The sequence below is a fragment of the Pan paniscus genome, chromosome 8 (genome assembly GCF_029289425.2).
Source record: "Pan paniscus chromosome 8, NHGRI_mPanPan1-v2.0_pri, whole genome shotgun sequence".
Taxonomy (NCBI): Eukaryota; Metazoa; Chordata; class Mammalia; order Primates; family Hominidae; genus Pan; species Pan paniscus.
The window spans coordinates 125781147-125801726 of record NC_073257.2 but is presented as its reverse complement, the minus strand read 5'-3'; the positions used below and the strand labels follow the sequence as shown (position 1 = coordinate 125801726).

The 20580-nt window shown below is 35.4% G+C and overlaps 1 protein-coding gene across 2 annotated transcripts in view; it reads right to left on the bottom strand.

The window, feature by feature from the left end:
* Nucleotides 1-948: 948 nt before the first annotated feature.
* NHLRC2 (NHL repeat containing 2) overlaps nt 949-20580 on the bottom strand; it is a 62562-nt gene continuing 42930 nt past the window's right edge. Inside the window, exons 6-11 of one of the 2 annotated variants that reach the window (XM_003825604.6) lie at nt 19929-20028; nt 16242-16473; nt 15546-15668; nt 14403-14612; nt 13107-13326; nt 949-9857 (exon numbers count right to left, since the gene is read on the bottom strand). In XM_003825604.6, the coding sequence (XP_003825652.1) occupies nt 9601-9857; nt 13107-13326; nt 14403-14612; nt 15546-15668; nt 16242-16473; nt 19929-20028 (1142 nt within the window). In that variant the 3' untranslated portion in view covers nt 949-9600. The other variant, XM_063607531.1, reaches the window with a different exon arrangement.

Sequence of the window (20580 nt, the reverse complement as noted above, 5' to 3'; positions counted from 1 at the left end):
TCGCCTCCGCACTTCCCACAGGTGGGTGTGCATGACTTGGGCTTCTCTCATCATTCAAATTCATTTGTGAGGCCTGGACTCCCCTATTTACCTTGTTATGGCATTTATCCTTTTTGTTTTATTCATTTTCTTGTCTCTCCTCCCAACTACAACACAAGTTCTAGAGCAGAGATCTTGTCTAATTTGTTCATCTCTGGGCCTGGAATATGGCATAAAACACGTGCTCAATAGATAGCTGAATGAATGCATTTGCATTTCTTGGTTTGGTGAGACTGAACATGTTTCATTATTTTATCTCTTTTGTGAATTGCATGCTCATATTCTTTGGCAATTTTCCAATTGGGATGTCTTCCTCTGATTAGTTTATAAGAGCTCTTCAGATACTACACATAGTAATCCCATGTCCATTCTGTGTCTTGAAAATATTTTCACAGTTTGCATTTCCTCTTTTCATTTCCGTTCTTTCATTATACAGACGGTTAAAATTTTTATGGGGTCACACATGTCAACTTTTCCAATCATGCTTTTGGGCTTCAGGTCACTCTCAGGAATGCCATCCTCACCCTCAACACTATAGGTCATCTCCTTTATCTTCTTCTGGCGTTTCTGTAATTTTATTTTTTATGTTATGTCATTAATTCCTTTCAAATTCAGTGTGCAGTGTTAGGTAGAGATCTAATTTCTGTTGTTGTTCTTTTCAAATGTTGCCAGTATTGTTTATTGAATAGATTACCCTTTCCCAATATATATATTAAAAATCTCTATAGTAATTATGATTGCATGATTTGATCTTGAGGTATCTGCTTGCACTTAAAAAAAATTTTTTTTTAAACTAAGTATTCTGCTTTCCATTTCCCCAAAAGCTCAAGTAAATCACAGCTTACAGGTTTCTAAGTAGTAGAGTTACCTCATGATATACTTAGAAAGCACATTAAAACAGAAACATGGTTTTAGAGAGAAAATATTTAATCTATTTCATGAAAAAAATGTACAAAGCTTTAGAAAAGAGGCATTAGGTTTCCATGTACAGTATAAACATATTCTCACCTTCTATGATCACTTGTATTACACTTCTCTTTGCTAGTAAAGAAGCCACTGCACTCTCGTTCCAAACAATCTTCTGTTAACACATGCACTTGAAAAAGTCACTGAAAAGTACAGTCTTGAAATAAATGTAGAAATACAATGTTGTACAAAAAATTTATTAATCTGTCTACATGAAACACTTAAAAATGCACACCAAGTACATTCTTTTAGAACTAGACTATGTCTAGAAATATCAATATATGAACTTGTAAATTGGATTTTCGCTGCATTTTTAATCACTGGAGAAAAAAATATAATCAAGCCTTTGGAATGAGAAACATGAAGTTAGCACAGCAGACCAACTCTGTTCTCAGAAATGAAACCATAAACTTTATCCATACAAAAGATGGGAAAGAGTTTGAGTTTCTAAAATTGACATATTTATGAAATGTTATAATTTAAAACTGCAATCACACAGCAAACTTTCATTTGTTCATAATCCACATGTAAAGAGATGACAATTACAACATTTCTAATTGTCTCTCAATGCAACTTAACAGTGAGAATTTAAACTTAAAAAAAAATTAGCCTATGTAAAATATAATTAGGAAGGTATACCTCAAAGTAGAGAAAATTAATTTGAACTCACATGGGGTATTGTTCCCCTCCTTTAAAAACTGAGCTATTATTAAGAAATGCTACAGAAAAAAATACAACAAAATTGTTCTGCCATATCTGTTATTTATATAACCATAATTTCTCACTGAAACTTCTACAGAAACTACTATTGTTTTTAGTAAGAGGGAGGCCTAAGGTGTGGAGAGGAAGCAGTAGTTTATTTTTTACAGGTATATTTTGATGATGAATATCACAGGCATGCATGAACAATACATTCCAACTCTATACAAACAAAAACTTGCTGGCATTTTGAAAAGTGTAATAAATACAACAGGGAGCCCATCCTGTACATGCTCAAAGAATGAATATATTTCCAGTGGCACTAAGAACAGTGACTACAAATTCTAAAAACAGAAGATAGTTGTAGGGCAGAGTCCTTCTAAATGTTCAGAGAGGAACATGTCTATTTTTCCCATTAATTAGCATAATTTATCAACTAATGTTTTGCCCTATTTACCTCAACATATATTTTTCACAAGCTTAGCACACATTAGATAAAGAAGGAATAACAGGCCAGGTGTGGTGGCTCATGCTTGTAATCCTAGCACTGAGAGGCTGGTGGCTTGAGGCCAGGAGCTCGAGACCAGTCTGGGCAACATAGCAAGACCCCATCTCTACAAAAAATTTAAAAAAAATTAGCCAGGTGTGGTGGCACACACCTGTGGTCTTAGCTACTCAGGAGGCTGAAGCAGAAGGATCCTGAGCCCAGGAGTTCCAGGCTGCAGTGAGCTATGATCATGTCACTGCTGCACTCTAGCCTGGGCAACACAGCAAGACCCTATCTCTTAAAAACAAAAAAATGGGAAGGGAAAAAAAAAAACTATTTAAATTGGGCAGATTTAAATCTGAGAGCTGATTTTGTCTACTTCTCAGCATCAGTTTGAGGTCTCCTTTCATTTTATTTCAAATGGAAATAGATAACCAGGTATATTAAAAGCAAAAGGTAGTAAACTATGTCCGTATTATTCACACTTGGAAGTTTTCAACATTAAAAAATAACTGACCATTTGCTTAATTCTATATTACTTAAAGCCACCAAGCCTGTGGTAAGTTGCTGCTTAAAGAGGAAGGAATTCATACCATGCCCTGACAGTTACAAGAATGCTTTTTGGTATAAGGCTATTTAGTGTTCATTTGTGCTTGTTTAGTGCTTTTTAGTATATGGCTGCTTGTATAGGTAGGGAAGTATGTTTGCAAATAGTTGCAATACTTTCCTTTTGGTCCTGTGGCTTTCAACAGAACAAAATGTCCTTTGGTACACTTGAAAGCGACATGCCAGTGAAGAAGAGGGACACACCAAAACAACCAGGCAAACATTCCACAGCAAGTGTCTAGGGTTTTCACTTTCCAACTCCAACCCTTGAAAATAATTAAACCAAACCAACACACTCAGAAACAGGTGGGATGCAATCAGAAAAGCCGAGTGGGGCTGCCTCCTGTTCCACCTTACCCAGGCTCTGTGATTGGGGCAGCCTTCTGCAAACCTGAGGCAGCCAGGCGAACCTCCAGCGCTCATATGTAAAGGGGCCAGGGTTTGTTAGCCATGGAATTCATATAGGTAGATTAGTAAAGCCTCTGACTTTTAATACTATTCTTTATATTATCCTATTGCAAAGACATGGGAAAAAAGCAAACTCTTAATTATTCAGGACAAAATAGTGACATGATTATTGCTAATACTTCATTTAAATAAACTGTGCCACAGGGGGAAGAAAAGGTAATCTTGGTGCTTAACAGTGGATTCTACTTTTAAAATATGACACTATTATCACTTTCTTATTATCACATTTCCTTACGGATTTCAGGAGAGGGAGTTTATAACAAAATTAACAAAATTCCTTACTGCACCATAATACTACTTAATTAGCACACTAAGAATGAAAAGTTAAGTCTGCATTCTGTGTTTAGGTGATCATGAATCATAATCATTGGTACGTAGCATTTTGCTTAATTCCTTTTAATAGTATTTAGTGCGCTGGGCGCAGCGGCTCACGCCTGTAATCCCAGCACTTTGGAAGGCCAAGGCAGGCAGATCACCTGAGGTCAGGAGTTCGAGACCAGCCTGGCAAGCATGGCGAAACCCCATCTCCACTAAAAATACAAAAAATCAGCTAAGCGTGGTGGCAGACGCCTGTAATCCCAGCTACTCAGGAGGCTGAGGCAGGAGAATTGCTTGAACACAGGAAGCAGAGGCTGTGTTGCCATGGCACTCCAGCCTGGGCAACAAGAGCAAAACTCCACCTCAAAACAAAAACAAAAACAAAAACAAAACAAAACAAAACAAAGTACCTAATGCTAGGCTGGGTACGGTGGCTCACGCCTGTAATCCCAGCACTTTGGGAGGCCAAGGCAGGCGCATCACATGAGGTCAGGAGTTCGAGACCAACCTGGCCAACAGAAACCCTGTTTCTACTAAAAATACAAAAATTAGCCGGGCATTGTGGTGGGCACCAGTAGTGGTGAGCGCCAGCTACTTGGGAGGCTGAGGCAGGAGGATCACTTGAACCCGGTAGGTGGAGCCTGCAGTGAGCTGAGATTGTACCCTTGCACTCCAGCCTGGGTGACAGAGTGAGACTCCATCTCACAAAAAAACACAAAACAACAACAAAAAGTACCTAATGCTGGAACAGGTTGACCATGGTGAAAACTTTACTGTAATAGAATTGCATATATTAATATTTGAGTCATGGGGAGGGGTCTGCATACCAGTGTTATGTATGAAACAAGAAAGCAGAAGACTATATTTCTAGAGCTCACTTGGACTAATATTTAATACAACAAAATTTTCTTAAATATGAATAGCTTCTTAGGGTTTGAGATAGTCCTGTGCAAAAGGCTCTTTATGATAAGGTCTTAATTACGTTTTGAAGACCAACCGTTAGAACTTTTAAAACAACTTTTGAAACAGCACTGTTAGAAATAACATTGGAAAGCTATTTTTTTAATACATCCATCTGCCAAGAAAAACTCTGGATGATATCTGAAATTAAGAAAAAGTAGTACATAAAATCTTTTGACAAACAATTATAGACTGTTCCAAGGTCTGAATAACAGTATATAATGCAAAGTTGTATAATTAAATGGATTTATTTAAATTGCAGAAACAATCATTGCTAGTACTTTTGGGGTTCTTTGGATTAAGTTACTATAAATATATAAAGTTATGAAAGATTTATGTTTTAAGAAAACCTACTTTAAGAGGCAATACAGCAGAGAGTTGAACAGACTCCCATCCAGGCCCTGCCACTCGCTAAATGTGTGATTTTGGTTATGCTGGTGTATTTGATCATGCTTACCCTCTCTGTGTGTTTCTTCACCAATCAAATAAGGAAAAATGGTATTTCTCACATAAGGTTGTTGTGAGGATTAAATGAGTTAATACATAAAAGCACCTAATAGATGAGTGCTGGCAAATAGTAAGAACTCAATAAATATCTACTCAATAAATATCTATTATTCTTGTTACTTTATGTGAAGGCTTAAGAAAGTGTCCATGGAAGAACTCTTAATTGAGCAGTTTGTTTTCCCTCTGCATCTTGGAGTTAGGAACGAGGAGACCCGTGCCTGAATAAAGGCTCCACCACTACTTCCCCTTGTTTGACAGAAGTGAACATCTGCTGGCGCCAGGCACCACTTCAGGCATTGAGCACTATTCCGGGAGTTTTCTATTCTTCAGATACGTCACCACTATTCCAAAGCTGTCTCCTCCTCTGTAAACTAACATCTACCTGCCCGATTTATAAGGTTATTTGAAGCTCAAATGAGGCAATATACATGAAAGCACTTTGAAGATTTTGTGAAGCACCACCATTGGAGTGAAACTTTTTGGTTAAGATATAAGTACTCTGGTGCAGGTTGTTGGGCATATGTTATAGGAATGTGGTTCAGGATGAGTATGTCTGGACCCTCTCAAAGCAAGTTCATTACTTGTAGCTCCAGAAAGTCTTACAAAAAATTTTTAATAACACTATAGGCATGCTTCTTTATAACTACAATGTTGTTTATAAAATAGTTATATGCTTCATTATAAAACATTTCTCTTCTTGAACCCAACTCTATAAAGAATATTAACATAACCAATAGTTAGTGGGAGATTTTCCTTCACAAATTGTAGTTGCAAAGAAAATGTAGGGTGGTATGTGTTTATGGTCCCAAATTATCATTACAGTAACTAAGCCAATAATTACCAGTTTCATTAATTACTAAGTGCTGTACACACAATATTTCATTGAATATGAGGCAGGTATATCAGCCCCATTTTAAAGGATTAGAATCCAAGTTACTGCAAAATCCAAGCTCTTAACCACTATGCTACGTTACACAATAAAAATAACAGAACAAAAAAGCCATAACCATTGCTATCTTCATGAAATCACGTACTTAAGAGAACCGGTAGATCAAAGGACTCCAAACAATGTTCTGAGCTCTGGTAATAAAAATGACTTTTAAAAAGTTATTATATAAGTGCTTACGATTCAGTTAACTTTAACTCTTTAAACTTTATGGGTTTCCCCCCACCGTGATTTTAAAAATAACAGATTGCTCACTGAAAAGAAAAAAAAAAACAGCAAAGTAGAATTAAAATAAAAACATCCATAATTCCTTCATTCACAAGAACCATTGACATTTTCCCTCTGCATATATTCTTATGTAACTGTTAACTATAGAATTTAAGTAGATTTTGATGATTGTGGTTAAACGTGATGCCAAATCTAACTATCGTATTTTTAACCGGTAGACATAAATTAATAGTAAACTTTGTGCAGGCAGAAAATTATTACATTATAGAGATATGTATTTTTAATATCTTCCTAAATTTTCCAACTACAGAAAAACAAGCAAAGAGTAACTTATCTCAGTTATATAAGCTCAAAAGTATATTGGCCATAAAAGAATCATGAATAATTCTTAATCTTTGTGTATACACACACCTATATAAATATACACATAGTAAATTTTTTTTTTCTGGCTGTTAGGATTTATAACTTTCTGAAGGTTTGATAATATTATAACTAAATATTATTAGAACAGTTAAGAAAAAAATTATTTTTCATAGTCATTGAATTTTGCTAAAGTTACACTTATGGGTGACTAAACTACAAAGTTTTCTCTTGTTAAATAATTGCTTAAGACAGAATGTTCAAGATAAGCTATGATTCTTTACAAGAATCATATCAAGAAATTCTACCATTTGTGAAATAATAAAGTGAAGAGGAAAAAAATAGCGACAAACCAGCAGAATAATTTAGGGCAAAGATTCCAGGTATTATATAAAATGTGTGTAATACCACATTACTGGCATTTCAAGTGAGGTGACTTATACTAAAATCTTGTTCTTTTTAAACTATCACTGGACATAATAATTTATCCAACAAGAAAAGCAAAAGATAAAAAATATGCATTAGTCCTCATAGAATATGGATCAACAAGTTTTAAAAATAAACTTTCTAGTGCTTCCTCTTATGTGAGAGGTTTATCCTCGTCATAAATTCTAGGAACCTATCTATATTGCTTAAGTGTGATTTATTCAAAATCATATTAGTCTACTATAAATAATACTTTTAATGTAAAAAACAATGCAGACTGGCAGTGGGTAAGAATAAGAATGTTCAATAAAACTGTATTTTGAAAGTCAAGAAAAGTATAAGCTAAGGCTAACCTAAAACTGTCTAGACAAATGAAGGGGAATAGAGTCTAAAAAATGCCTTTGCATTTTCACTGTACATGAACATGTATAACAAACACTGTGTTTGTATATTATATTGAAAAATAAACTGTCAGATATTTCTAAATTAGCAAATTAAAATTGTATATACTTCTTTTAGAGTGTGAAATTGTTTAAGTCCTTAAACAGAAAATGATTGGGCCAAAATATTCTCATCCTGTCCATCTAGAAATGAGAAACATAATAAGTCAAATGAGATTAAAAAATAACTAAGGCCAGTAGGGCAAGGTGGCTCACACCTGTAATCCCAGCACTCTGGGAGACAGAGGCAGGCGGATCACCTGAGGCCAGGAGTTTGGGACCAGCCTGACTGACATGGTGAAACCCTGTCTCTACTAAAAACACAAAAAAATTAGCTGGGCATGGTGGTGTACGCCTGTAATCCCAGCTACTTGGGAGGCTGAGGCAGGAAAATCTCTTGAACCCAGGAGGTAGAGGTTGCAGTGAGCCAAGATCGTGCCACTGCCCTCCCAGCCTGGGCTACAGAGCCAGACTACGTCTCAAAAATAAAATAAAATAACTAAGGCCTATTCTCATAAAAGAGAGTATGTTATACACCCTTTTATTACAGAACATTTCAGTTTTTTGATTGCTTGTGGAGAGAAAAGGTTTATGAGGTAATTACATATAATTTTAAACAGGATTCCTTTTAATTTTATATCTATATTTCTCTTTAAAAGTAGCTTCAGTAGATGACTAATTAAATCAATGTCATGATTTATACATCCTTACTTCAGAGATTCAGCTAACCTTATGAATAAAACAAACTAATACTACATTTCAAACAAAATTAAAAATAGACAATGATGTTTAAAAAAGATTACACTTCAAATTTAGCACTGTTTTCACAGGGAAAGGAAGCATATTATGCCATATTGTCTATAAATATTTACTGAATAAATAAACATGGTTCACCTGATGTTTTTAAAACCTTGTAAGCTGATTAAATCACAAACATGTTGAATAGGTCTTAAGGAAAACAAGATTAGGCTTTTAAGTAGTTATAAATTATGACAATAGAAAAAAAACCTTTCCAATATCTTTTTTTAGGGATAAAAAACAACAAAAATTAAAAAATAGTATCATTAAATCACTGTTTCGGCCTTAATATTTTGAAGACTAATATATTAGGATATACTGTATCTATTAATAGCATGAAAGCACCTCACACTGAAAATTTCACTTTTAAGGCTTTAAAGTGATTTTTAAAAACATCACAATAAATGATCATAATTTAAATTCTGAATATGGGAACGAAAAAAACCTCAAAACAACAAATCTGCATTTAATGCTTACAAGTGAAATGTACATTTCCAAAACAAGATATGTAACCATCAGATTTAGCTGTCACAATAAATTATTTATCACAGACACTAAGTAATGTGTCCTAAAGTCCCTTTTTCCTTGAAAGTCATAATATTTCTGGGGACTCATTCATTATCTGGTAATGTAGTCACTCAAAAACAGTTAAAGGAGTCAGTCCTTAGAGATTCTATGTCCAACTTTATCTGTACAAAGTTTTAAGGCATTCATAATGGTATGTTAAATAACAAATAATTTATAATAAAAATAGATCAAAACTCTCTTTTAAAAATATCTCAACTGAGAAAACCACAGAAGAGAATAAAGATCGTATTTACCACTGATGTACTCCTTAAGCTTCTACAGTGATGAAAAGACATTTTTTTGGCTTACAACAGACTTTATGCCTTGAATACTTGGTGTTCTTATACAAATGTGGACTGGAGCTTAAGTTCTGCCTAAAGTTACTGTGAAATTTACACATTCAAGTGTGCTGATTGCTATTAATAAAGGTAGAAAAAGTTAGTTAAAATATCTGGTATTATTATTATCAGTATTTATTGCAAATTATCTTATAGTATTCTCTACTGTAGTGTGAACTTCAGTCTTGTGCCAAATAGCAGCATAGATTACAATATCATGGTACCAATGATGATCAATGACTCAGCTAGTATCAGCCAAAGCAAAGGAATTTGTTTATAATAAAAGAAGTAAGTAAGGAGCATAGCTTTATTTTAATATCAGTTGTCTGAACTGAGCAATGGGCATCTTGGTATCCAGAGGCAGAACTGAAGTTTTCTTTCCTTAAATTACAGTGATAGGATGGGAGACAGTAGGTGGTGGCAATGGGTTGCTAGCTAGCTGGCTGACTAAAATACATACCTGAGCTCTACTGGAGCTATGCAACCTTGCTGTGTATCCGTTATTTGTAAAGGCTGACTGAACAAAATTGCCTTCATCATGCAAGCACTGCTGTCTGCACTACAGTAATAAAGAAACACGCTGATAGATACAATGGCTTCAAGTGATAAGCAATCATCAGGAATTTGTAGTGAAATTGTTGGTTGACTGAAAATGTTCTCTATATCTCCAGTTGCTATCTGTCCTTGAAGTAGCCATTCATTGCCTAAAAATCAAAAACGAAATTATTAAGACTGTATAAGACAAGTAGAAAACTGGGAACATCTTATGAAGACTAGATAAACTCAATCGACAAATATTTATTAAAAAATCTCTAAGTGCCAGGCATTGCGGTCTGTGGGAAGGACATAAATATACATAACATATACTGACCACTCATTAGAAGTTCCCAGTCTGATGATTATTACATCTAATTATTATAGTTCTTCCTTTGTTTGGATACTATAAAATAAATTACACATTTACTCTTATTAAAATCAAGCTGAATATTGCAAATATGGCTATAAAGCCTTAATCTCTAAAGTTAAAAATAAAACCTATTAAATTTTAGAAATAAACATACGACACTTGAGAAAATGGATCATTTTTACCAAAGAGATGAAAGTCTTTAGGGATATAAAAACTACAAAATAAAATTTTATCTAGGGAATACAAATGTATGTGCAACTCTGTAGTGACTTTCTGGTTAATAATGAATTATTGAATATCTAAAAATAATTTAAAAATACACACACACTTTATTTAGAAACAGGTACCATTGCATATCTATTCTCTGTGGGCTTAAGTAATGTAAAAACCAAGAGATTTTGTATATCTCATTATAATACGTAAAACTCTTCCTAGAAATAAACAGACTATCTATAACAAAAATCGAATAAACCACTAACAAATTTTAAGCCCTCAAGAATTAAAATCATCTTTAAATGTCTTTATTCATCTCGACTTTCTCTTAGAAGGAACACACATGTCATACTGGGGAAGCACAGACACATACAGACATTCAGCCTAAAAAGGTGGCAGCCCTCAAGAGCCAGCATTTGGGAAATATATGAAATGCTTTCCCACCATGTAAATGGAGAACACTGAACATTTTCTAATGACTCATCTGTACAAAAACTGGACCACCTACTGAGTGTGATGAAATGCTGTCTACTTTTTAGCTTTTCTGTCTCTTTCTTTTGTTCTCAGGATAAGTAAACCGACTCAGAGTGCCTGCCTTTATCAGTCCTCTTGATGTCTCTTTTAGTTTATTGCTTTAGTTTACTGAAAAATCAAATTTGAGAAAAATATGTCAAATAAGAGTAAGAAGGTGAAAGATAAGAATCTAGAGAGATAAGTACAAAACTTCTATGCTGAAGCTTTTAAAGAATTCTTTTTAAATTCTCTTTAAAACTCTTTGGCTTTCTTTGTTTATTCCTGGGTTAGAGAGTATCTTTTATCTAATGCATGATTTTGCTAGAGAGATTAGTAGAGAACTTCTTATATTTTATTTATTATTTTTTGAGACGGAGTCTCGCTCTGTCACCCAGGCTAGAGTGCAGTGGCGCGAGCTTGGCTCACTGCGAGCTCTGCCTCCCTCCCGGGTTCACGCCATTCTCCTGCCTCAGCCTCCTGAGTAGCTGGGACTACCCCACCACCACACTCGGCTAATTTTTTGTATTTTTAGTAGAGATGGGTTTCACCGTGTTAGCCAGGATGGTCTCGATCTCCTGACCTCATGATCCGCCTGCCTCTGTCTCCCAAAGTGCTGGGATTACAGGCGTGAGCCACCACGCCTGGCCAATTTCTTATATTTTAAATCAAACAAAGAAAATAATACTGAGCTATTTTAATGTCCAAATCTAGAAATAAAACAGAAAATGTTTCTTTAGATATTTGTCATATATATCACACACACAATTTGTGAAGTTACAACACATGCGGTGCTTTTATGCTGCCTTTTTTTTTGGCTTAAAACTTGCATATATTCTAACTTCTTTAAGATTATACAGACGAAAATTTGGCTAAAAAGAAGTGTTTCTAAATAACAAGCCAAAAGAGAAAATGTCCTTTAAACATAAGTGTACAAATGTACTCTATAATATTCAAAAACCTTAAATTATTAGGATTATTGCCTGAAAATTATCTGCTACTATATAATAAAAATGGGGCCCATATCTTGGACAAATTAGATGAAGTCTCTATAGACTACTTTATTTGAATACTATCTGTATTTTATATCCCAATGACTCAATATTAATTAGTGTGTCTGACAATGCAGACCAATGTTAATCTGTCAATATCCTATTTTAAAAATTAGTACACTGCTCCTACAGTGACACCATTTAATACACTGCTCTAACAGTGACTGCTCTTACAGTTACACTGAGAAAAATTCATGTTCTCCAACTGATGTAATACTTCCAGACTTAAATTGGCAGTCTAGAACTTGCTCTGAACCTACAAAAGGCTATGGAGTGGCCAGGGTTTGAGTATTCTTCTGTCTACAAAGCAAGCTCCAAAGGTCCTAGTACATGGTTAGCCCTCTCCCTTGTGGGAAGTGACAAGGGGTGGTTTCCCTACAGACTCAATCACCCTAGAACCAGCCTCCCAAACACTAACCAGCACTTCCTCCCAGCCAGTCTACCAAGATACCGTTATCCTCTTGGTTTAGACACTAAGTTGATATTATAATTGCAGGCCAGTGGCTGCTGCCCTGAGAAAGTTGAAGGTAAGAAGGAATGAATTACCCAGGATTTGGGTAATGTACAGAAGAAAAGTGTGTGAGAGGGTATGAAGGAGGAGGAGTTGGGAAGGAAATGGAAAATTGAGTGAGAAAGTGTGAAAGAGCGTGGGAGACCAGGACAGAGGAATATCATTAGAGACAAGTTGTAATTTAGAAGTTCTGAACCACTAAAATTTCACTTTAAAATTTTTGTCCACCAGGTTACAGATGTTGGAATGCATACTGCAAGGCAAGCAGTATACTGATTCCTTACCACAGATTAATGAAATAAGGAGCTAGCTCATACTGTGATTCACAAATAGAAGAAAGGGAGGAATGCCTAAGAGTGACTGAAAGGAAGAGTCACAGAAAAAGATGTTAAATACGAGGGCTCCACTTTATTTCTCTATTTCAGACTTTTTAACTCTAAGATTCTTTTTGGAACAAGAATAGAATGAAGAACAGGATCAGAATAAGGGATGAGGTATAGGAAAACCCACATTCCAAGAAATCATGCTAACAACTGACTTGTAACTTTTGGTGAGTTACACTGTTCTTTAATAAAAGGGAAGAAAGACTCTTGATGAGTAAAGCAAATGGCCAATGTGGGGTTGGATCTGGATTCATTTGTTCATATGATCTTCAACTCTTGCCTATACAGAGTAAAAATATCACCTAACAAATAAAAAATAACTAGATTAAACATCAAGAATATATGATGTATTAGTATTTGCAAGCTTATACTCATACCTTCAGCTGTTAGAAACCAGCAACTGGATACTCCTTCAGTTAGCTTTGATCCTGATGGGAGGTCTAACCTGAGTTTGAACTGAAGAGTCTGGCCAGCACACGCAGTCACGGGGGAAAGCCTAATGCTTGGAGCAGATTTAGGTAGTTTGGGTAATGTCTTCTGTTTTTCTACTAGGAACGGGCCATCTACCACAGCATTTTCAGATCTGAAGATGGGGAGCTAGGAAATAAGAAAATCTGTTATTAAAACATAAGAACTTTATATTAATTATAGAATGAGAGCATATTTTTAGACTTTAGTAGAATAATGAAGTTCTATGTCAATGAAACTAATCACCATTCTAGTTTGAATTAGAATGTGTTAGATGCCCTCAAGATTATTTTCGTAGACACAGAGAAAGTTTATCTTAGCGACAACAACAAAACCCAACACTTATGAATGAGGCAGAATTAAAGTAACTGTCCAATGTATATAGACGGCAGGAAATTAAAGCAAAAGTTTATAAATTTAAACACACTAGATATCCATTTTCTTATAATTTTCATTGTCAACTATAAGAAGATGTTATTCATCTTATATCAGAGATCTACGTGAAGAGAAATGATATTTATGTTGCAATAGTAATCTATGTTTATTTTAAAAATATACCATGCAAATTACCAGTTTTTCAGAAAAAAACTGTTGCATTTTTTTCAGGTAAATGTCATACATCAAGAGTTAGTTTATAATAGACATTTCCCCTTGAAAATTCTATAAGAAACCACGTCCATATCTTTAAAAACTGACTATAACTCATTTAAGTTTCTTCCACAATCTTATTTTCGATGTCTTGAGAAAGTGGCTTCTAAAGCTTTTGTTAGATTATTTGGTAATGGATTCATCACAGGCAAACAAAGGTTACATGTTAATCTAAAGATCACTGAAAAAAAAAAACAAAAACAATAAGCTAAATAACCCAACCCACAGAGCAGGTGTATGTAGTGTATGTCAGTATGTCTGTACACTTAAAAACAGATCTGAGTCCTCTCCTTTTTTTTTTCTTGAAGGTTCATTAGATTATCTCCAATTTCCAGTATTTTTCTCAAACTCTCAGCACAGATGGAACTTTTATTTTAAGAATAAAAGGATATCCTTAAAGCAGTCCTGCTGGTCTCTTTGTCAAAGAATACAACAGAAGCATCCACTTAATACTCTCCTGGAGATGGTCTAACCAAAAATGCCTCTGTCAGTGCTGTGAGGATCTTAGTATCATTCTTAAAACCACATTCTTTAACTTATATTTTAAAATTACTTACCACAGATACCATTTTAGTTTCTAAATCCATCACTTTAATTTGATGATTATTGGTGTCTGCTACATATAATAATTGTCCATTCTCTCCAATACACAAGCCTCCTGGTTCATTAAAAGTTGACTCTGTAAAACTGGAACTGGTAACATTATTTGTGTCTCCAGTTCCTGCTAATGTTGTACAGTTTTTTGTTTTTGGATCCACAACTTTAATCTAAAAAAGAAAGAACAAAAACTTATATAACTGAAGATCAATCTCATGTTTGTTGTATGGAAGAGTATGGTATCAAGCAAGCTAATTTCTGATTGCCATTAATATTCTCAATAAGTCTCACAAAAGGAATAGTTATTTCCATATTTTCTTGAAAAGCCAAACATTCAAATTGCAGTCTAAGGGGAGATATTCTATTCTAAGAACTAAAGACTATGTAAAATCCTTAGCTCCATCTTGTCTTCTGGAAGCAATCTTTGATGAAATTATTTCTGGAATTAAAAAAAATTTTTTTTGATTGAATTGTTTTTCTTCACAATGGGACACACTTTCACAACTGAACTGACTTTGTCTTCCTGAGCATCTAGCATTGCCTGAGAATTTGCTACCTTTGTTAAACTTAATGATTGACAGTTATGTCTCAATTATATTAAATTTATGGTCTCACATCATGAAGTACTGTATGAACATTTATTATCCACTGATTTTTGTAAAAAGTAAAAATGCAATAAAACTTAAGACAATTTAATAGACAAAAATGGAAATGCTGAAAACAAAATTATTTACTAACAAGCATTGTAACTATGCAACAGCTCAAAAACATTCATTTGTTAGATGACATATAAATTTCCCTGCTACTTGCCTTCTCTTGATATACTGAATATGTTACTAAGCAGCTTTGATGGGTTGCAATTCACAACTGTTGGCTATTGCCATTGGAACTGGTTCTGTGCTTTCCCTAGTTCAGAATACCATCATAACCTCTTGGCAAAGAAAGGACCAAGAAAAGAGCAGAACAGGCTGGGTTATAGTTGTCAAAGACTGTTACTCCTTTCTATATTTTAGAGTGGCAGTTGTAGGAGGCTCACAGATCTTTCAGCATTTTAAATGCCACACACAAAAAGCAAGATATTACATAATTCTGTCACGACTCACCTTGTGATTGTAGGAGTCTGCCACATAAAGTAAATTCCTTTTTTTGTCCCATGTTACTCCAAGGGGGTGTTGAAGCTTTGCATTGATTCCTACTCCATCAACATCACCAAAAGCAAATAGATTCTTTAATTTTTTTTAAAAGAAAAGAAACAGCAGTTATTATAATTTTTACAGTGTTTTGTTAGAATATGAAGGAAAATTCAAACAGTTATAAATGGTATTTAAGTTAAAAGGGAAAATGCTGATTTTCATGTAAATAGGGTTGGATACTTCATTCAGATTAGAAAAAAAATGACAGTATTTTGAACCTGTATTAATCGGTGGTGCTTAGTAGTTTTACTCACAATACTACATCTGGTCAGGAATAGGTCAAGTCCACTAGTCTGGTGCTCTTTCCACCCCACTGCCCAATATCTAATTTACATTTTTTTCTTTTCTCCAATAATCAATGCTTCATCCTTTCTTTCTCCCTGAAACCTTAACATTTATACATAATAAAGTAGAGTCAGTTCACTTTTCTTAGATGGTGTGTTCCTCACGTTGCTTTACATTCACATTTCCTTTGGTCTGACTTTCAATTTGATTCGCAGATAGGCCAAGGATGGTCTCTCTTAAATCTTATTAACTTTCCATAATTCACAAAATTGACAGCTTGCTCAGTGTCCGAGCGCACTGTGCAAGAGTGACTGTCATTACCATGGGGTCTCTTTCTCCTCCTACGAGGTGCTTCACTGCTCCATCTTTCAGTGAAACGGTTCTCACTGTACTGCTCTCACTATCTGCTACAAACAAGCAGCTCCAGGGATCTTCAGAGGCCAAGGAAAGGCCTGAAGGTTGGGCAAAACCTGCCTTGTGAGGATAGGCATTGTTTCGATTCTCTTCATTTCCACTTCCAGCAAACCTAAGGCAGGTTCCTTTTGTTAACTCACTGAAAAAGACAAGTTCATAGGTGGAGTCAACATGCGGTATATTGTGTGCAATTCAGTTCTTAAATAAATGAATGTGAATAATCAAATCAATAGTGATAAGCCTCGTAAAAAAACAAACTAGTGATCTTGGCCTAGTTAAATTGTTCAAGTCAGCTTTCATTATCATTTTTCCAACCATTAACTTATTTACCCACTGTGTAGGGAACTTCTTACTTTACTTTGATACACACAAAACTGAAATCACTTTCAAATGTTAAACGACAAATCCCTGATAGAATTATAAGATAAAAATAATGATCAGATTATTGATGAGATAGGTTGTTTTTACTACCTTAAATTCTTAACTTCTTAGTTTCATGCAATATGAGGTTCGGAAAGGGAACTAAAAAGATTACCTAGCTCTTGATAGTTTAAAGCTTCAATTTTCATTAAAAATGTGTTGTGTTCTTATATATAAACAGAGACTAGCAAAAGGAATTAAAGAATAGTTTTTGAAAGTTGGCCAGGTCAGACATTACTATTATATGAAAAATAATATAATTGTACATAATTATCTTAAAATTACATGGGATAATTATGTACAATTACATCGATTGTACAAATCAATTTCTTATACACATTAGGGAAATTTCTATTTAAAGAACTATTGCAATGATTCCTTTTGTAATGCAGAGAAAGCTTTAGATCCTGGTTTCTAAGTTTATTCCAGAGAGACTGTAAAGAAGACATGGTAGTGTGTTGTGTTGAGGGAAGGGAAGCAGCTGACTCGGGACACAAAATGAGAGTCTGTGTAAATCATTTCTGAATATGGTACAACATGCAAAAGTCTGAACTCACCATCACTTACTGGCTAATATGTTCCCATAATAAGTTAGGTAGGGAGCAGGGGACAGAGGCAAAGGGATTTGGCACGCATAAAATATGGCCACTTATTCAAGAAACGTATAAACACAGCAAGTACAATATATGTAATAACTAATATGCTGAACAAATTAATTGAAAGGAGTCTACAAGGAGTCTTAATACTTTCAAAAGGAGTTTCCTTAATTAAATAAAGAAAAGAGTAGGGAGAAACAATAACTTTTAAAATGCTAAGGGTCATTACTACCTGAAGATCGGTAATAAAGATAATACATCCTTAAAATTAAAACACAGGTCAGTGTGGTCCTAGTGCCAATTTCCTATTAAGAAGGAGAGTGACAACTCTACTTATGAGGAAATTCAGGCAGCTCTGAACCATCTATGCCTAAAACAGCCATCACCCAGAACAGCATATTCTGGCAACTTCTGTTACTTCTCTTTGCTGTTTATAATTATGCCTCATGTAAAATCTTATTGGTAATCTCACTGTTCAGGCTACTATCATCTCTTGCCTGGATAACAGCAATAGGCTCCTCAGTGGTATCTCTTATCTCTGTCTCTAGTCTTGTTCCACTCTGAGTGTTGCCAATGTTCTTTCAAAAACACAAATCTAATCATGTCACTTCCCAGCTTAAACCTTTCTAGAAAGGCTTGTAGAATATTCAAATCCCTAAAAGTACTCACAAGGCACAGTGTGATCTGGCTTCTACTGACATCACTAGTGCCAATTCTTGCCTGGAAAACTTTCCACTCTCCCTAACTCCTACTACTCTTATCAGGTCACTGTTTAGTTGCCTCTTCCAAGAAGCCCTCCTTGACAACTCAAATCTTACTGATGTTGCGTCTTCCTCTTACTTATATAAGGAACAATTTCAATTTTTTTTTTTTTAAACGGAGTCTCACTCTGTCGTCCTGGCTGGAGTGCAGTGGCACAATCTCAGCTCACTGCAACCTTCCGCCTCCTGGGTTCAAGCGATTCTCCTGCCACAGCCTCCTGAGTAGCTGGGATTACAGGCAAGCGCCACCACGCCCAGCTAACTTTTTGTATTTTTAGTAGAGACGGGGTTTCACCATATTGTCATTCTGGTCTCGAACTACTGACCTTGTGATCTGCCTGCCTCGGCCTCCCAAAGTGCTGGGATTACAGGCGTGACCCACCGCACCCAGCCGAACAATTTCAATTTGCAGCGATTCCTTTTGCGCACACTAACTTTTAATTGTTTGCTGATCTGATTCTTCCTCTGTAAGTTCACTGATGACAACCACATCTTTTCATTGTATCCTTAACATAGTGAGCATATTTCATCCCTATTGCCTAGCATAAATATTTGCTAAACGATTAAATGTCTTAAAACATTACATAAGTGTGTCCAAAGCAACATGCACAAACATACACACTATTTGGAATATCTGCTATTTTGAAGGATCTATATAAATGCGGCTTTCTATTAATAACGGTAACTTGAGATGATCATTTTCCATGGCCATTTGACAGCCTTTCTGGTTAATGGCTTTTTTTCATTTATTCTCAAACCCTTACTGAGCTCCTCTTAGGTACCAAATACTGTGCTAGGTACAAGGGACAGAAAAATGAATGGGAGAGGATCCTTTCCTTTAAGAGACTAGTAGGAGGAAATGGCTAAAAATAAAAACAATCAAAAGGAGAGAAGAGAGAGAAAAGAGGAAGGGGCAGCGGGCTGGGGAAGGAAAACTTAGTGCAGTGATGTAACTACACACCAGGTACAGTGAGGTCACAGAGAAGAGTATGGCCAGTTCTGCCTGGGGTATTGGGGGAAGAGGAAAGGGTCTAAGGAAAAAAACATGAGAAACTTTGCAGACACTACCCTTTCATCCTTATATCCTTGTGACAGCAAAGCTACCTATGCTTACTGTACATGTTAGGCACTATGCCAAGCTCTCCACATATATTATTAATTCTCAAAGCAAGCCTATGAGGTAATATAAATAAGGAAACTGAGGCTTTGAAAGTTAAAGTGGCTCTCCTAAACTCACACAGATAGTAAATGGCAGAGCCAGGATTCAACCTCAGGCCTGACTACAAAAACTGAGTTATTAAGCACTCTGCTATGTGGTATTCAACTGTTTGAATGAATGATTAGAGATAGTTCAACCATGTCTTAAAAGATAAGGGTCCACTGAATATTCTTAGTTCTCTTTCTAGACAGTAAGGAGAATGATTCTTTGCAGGTTCCGTGAAGTGAAGTGTGGCCCTAAGACTTACTCTGGCTGATAAAATGTAAGTAGAAGTGACGTGTGTCACTTCTGAGTAGAAATTTTAACAGTCAGTGAGTGACTTACTACCTCTTTCTCTCTCACTGTGCCAGGATGACTGGCGAAGCTCCCGAAAGCTCCAGGCTGTTTCATCAGCCTGGGCAACAGAGTAGTGCTCCCCAGTGAACCCATGTGAGTGAGCAATAAACACGCCTTGTTTTAAGTCACTGAGAATCTGCGTTGTGTGCTATGGCAGTACAACCTAGCACATCCTGACTGGTACAGTGAGGATGGTGATTTTGAAAAAAGAAATTATATGAACACCAAGTAGTACAGTCTACTCAGAGAGGCTGTCACTTACTTTTTCTTTGGCAGTTTGCCAGAGTCCAGCAGGAGTGCCCATATCTGATGAGTCCCTGCCATGGCTATCCATAAAATGTCACCTCTTTGGGCCTCTGAACCTTTATAAAAATAAATCATTATTATTATATACATATCTGGTTAATACAAACACTCCAATGGTTTTAAAATGTTAAATTTATGGAGGATAACAATATGTTTGTGAATCATCTGATAAATAAAAATATCTGCAATGTTTCAAGTTATCTTTGAAAATTTTGTTTTCTTGTGAAAGGTTTACTTTTTTAGACTTGTAATTTTACCCACAACAATTTCACAGGAATCCAAAGTATTCTTACTAGCAATAAGTCCTCTGCATCTCTGCATCTGAACTCTGCCTCAGCAGTTTGTTAATTTTACAATGAGCATTAACAATGTTTTTAAACATCTGATTTCTTATTTTACATGACATAAACTATTAAAAGTGACACTGGCACACATATATTCTGGGGACTGTCTCTGCTTAATCACCTTAAAACTACATCAAAAGCTTTCCACAATTAATTTTTAGCATACCACAATGTTTCAGTTATTCTAGAGCCACAACCCGGGACTACTAAAATGAACAGGAAACCTAAGCTAATAAAATATTCTGTTATGTTAGATATACTGAC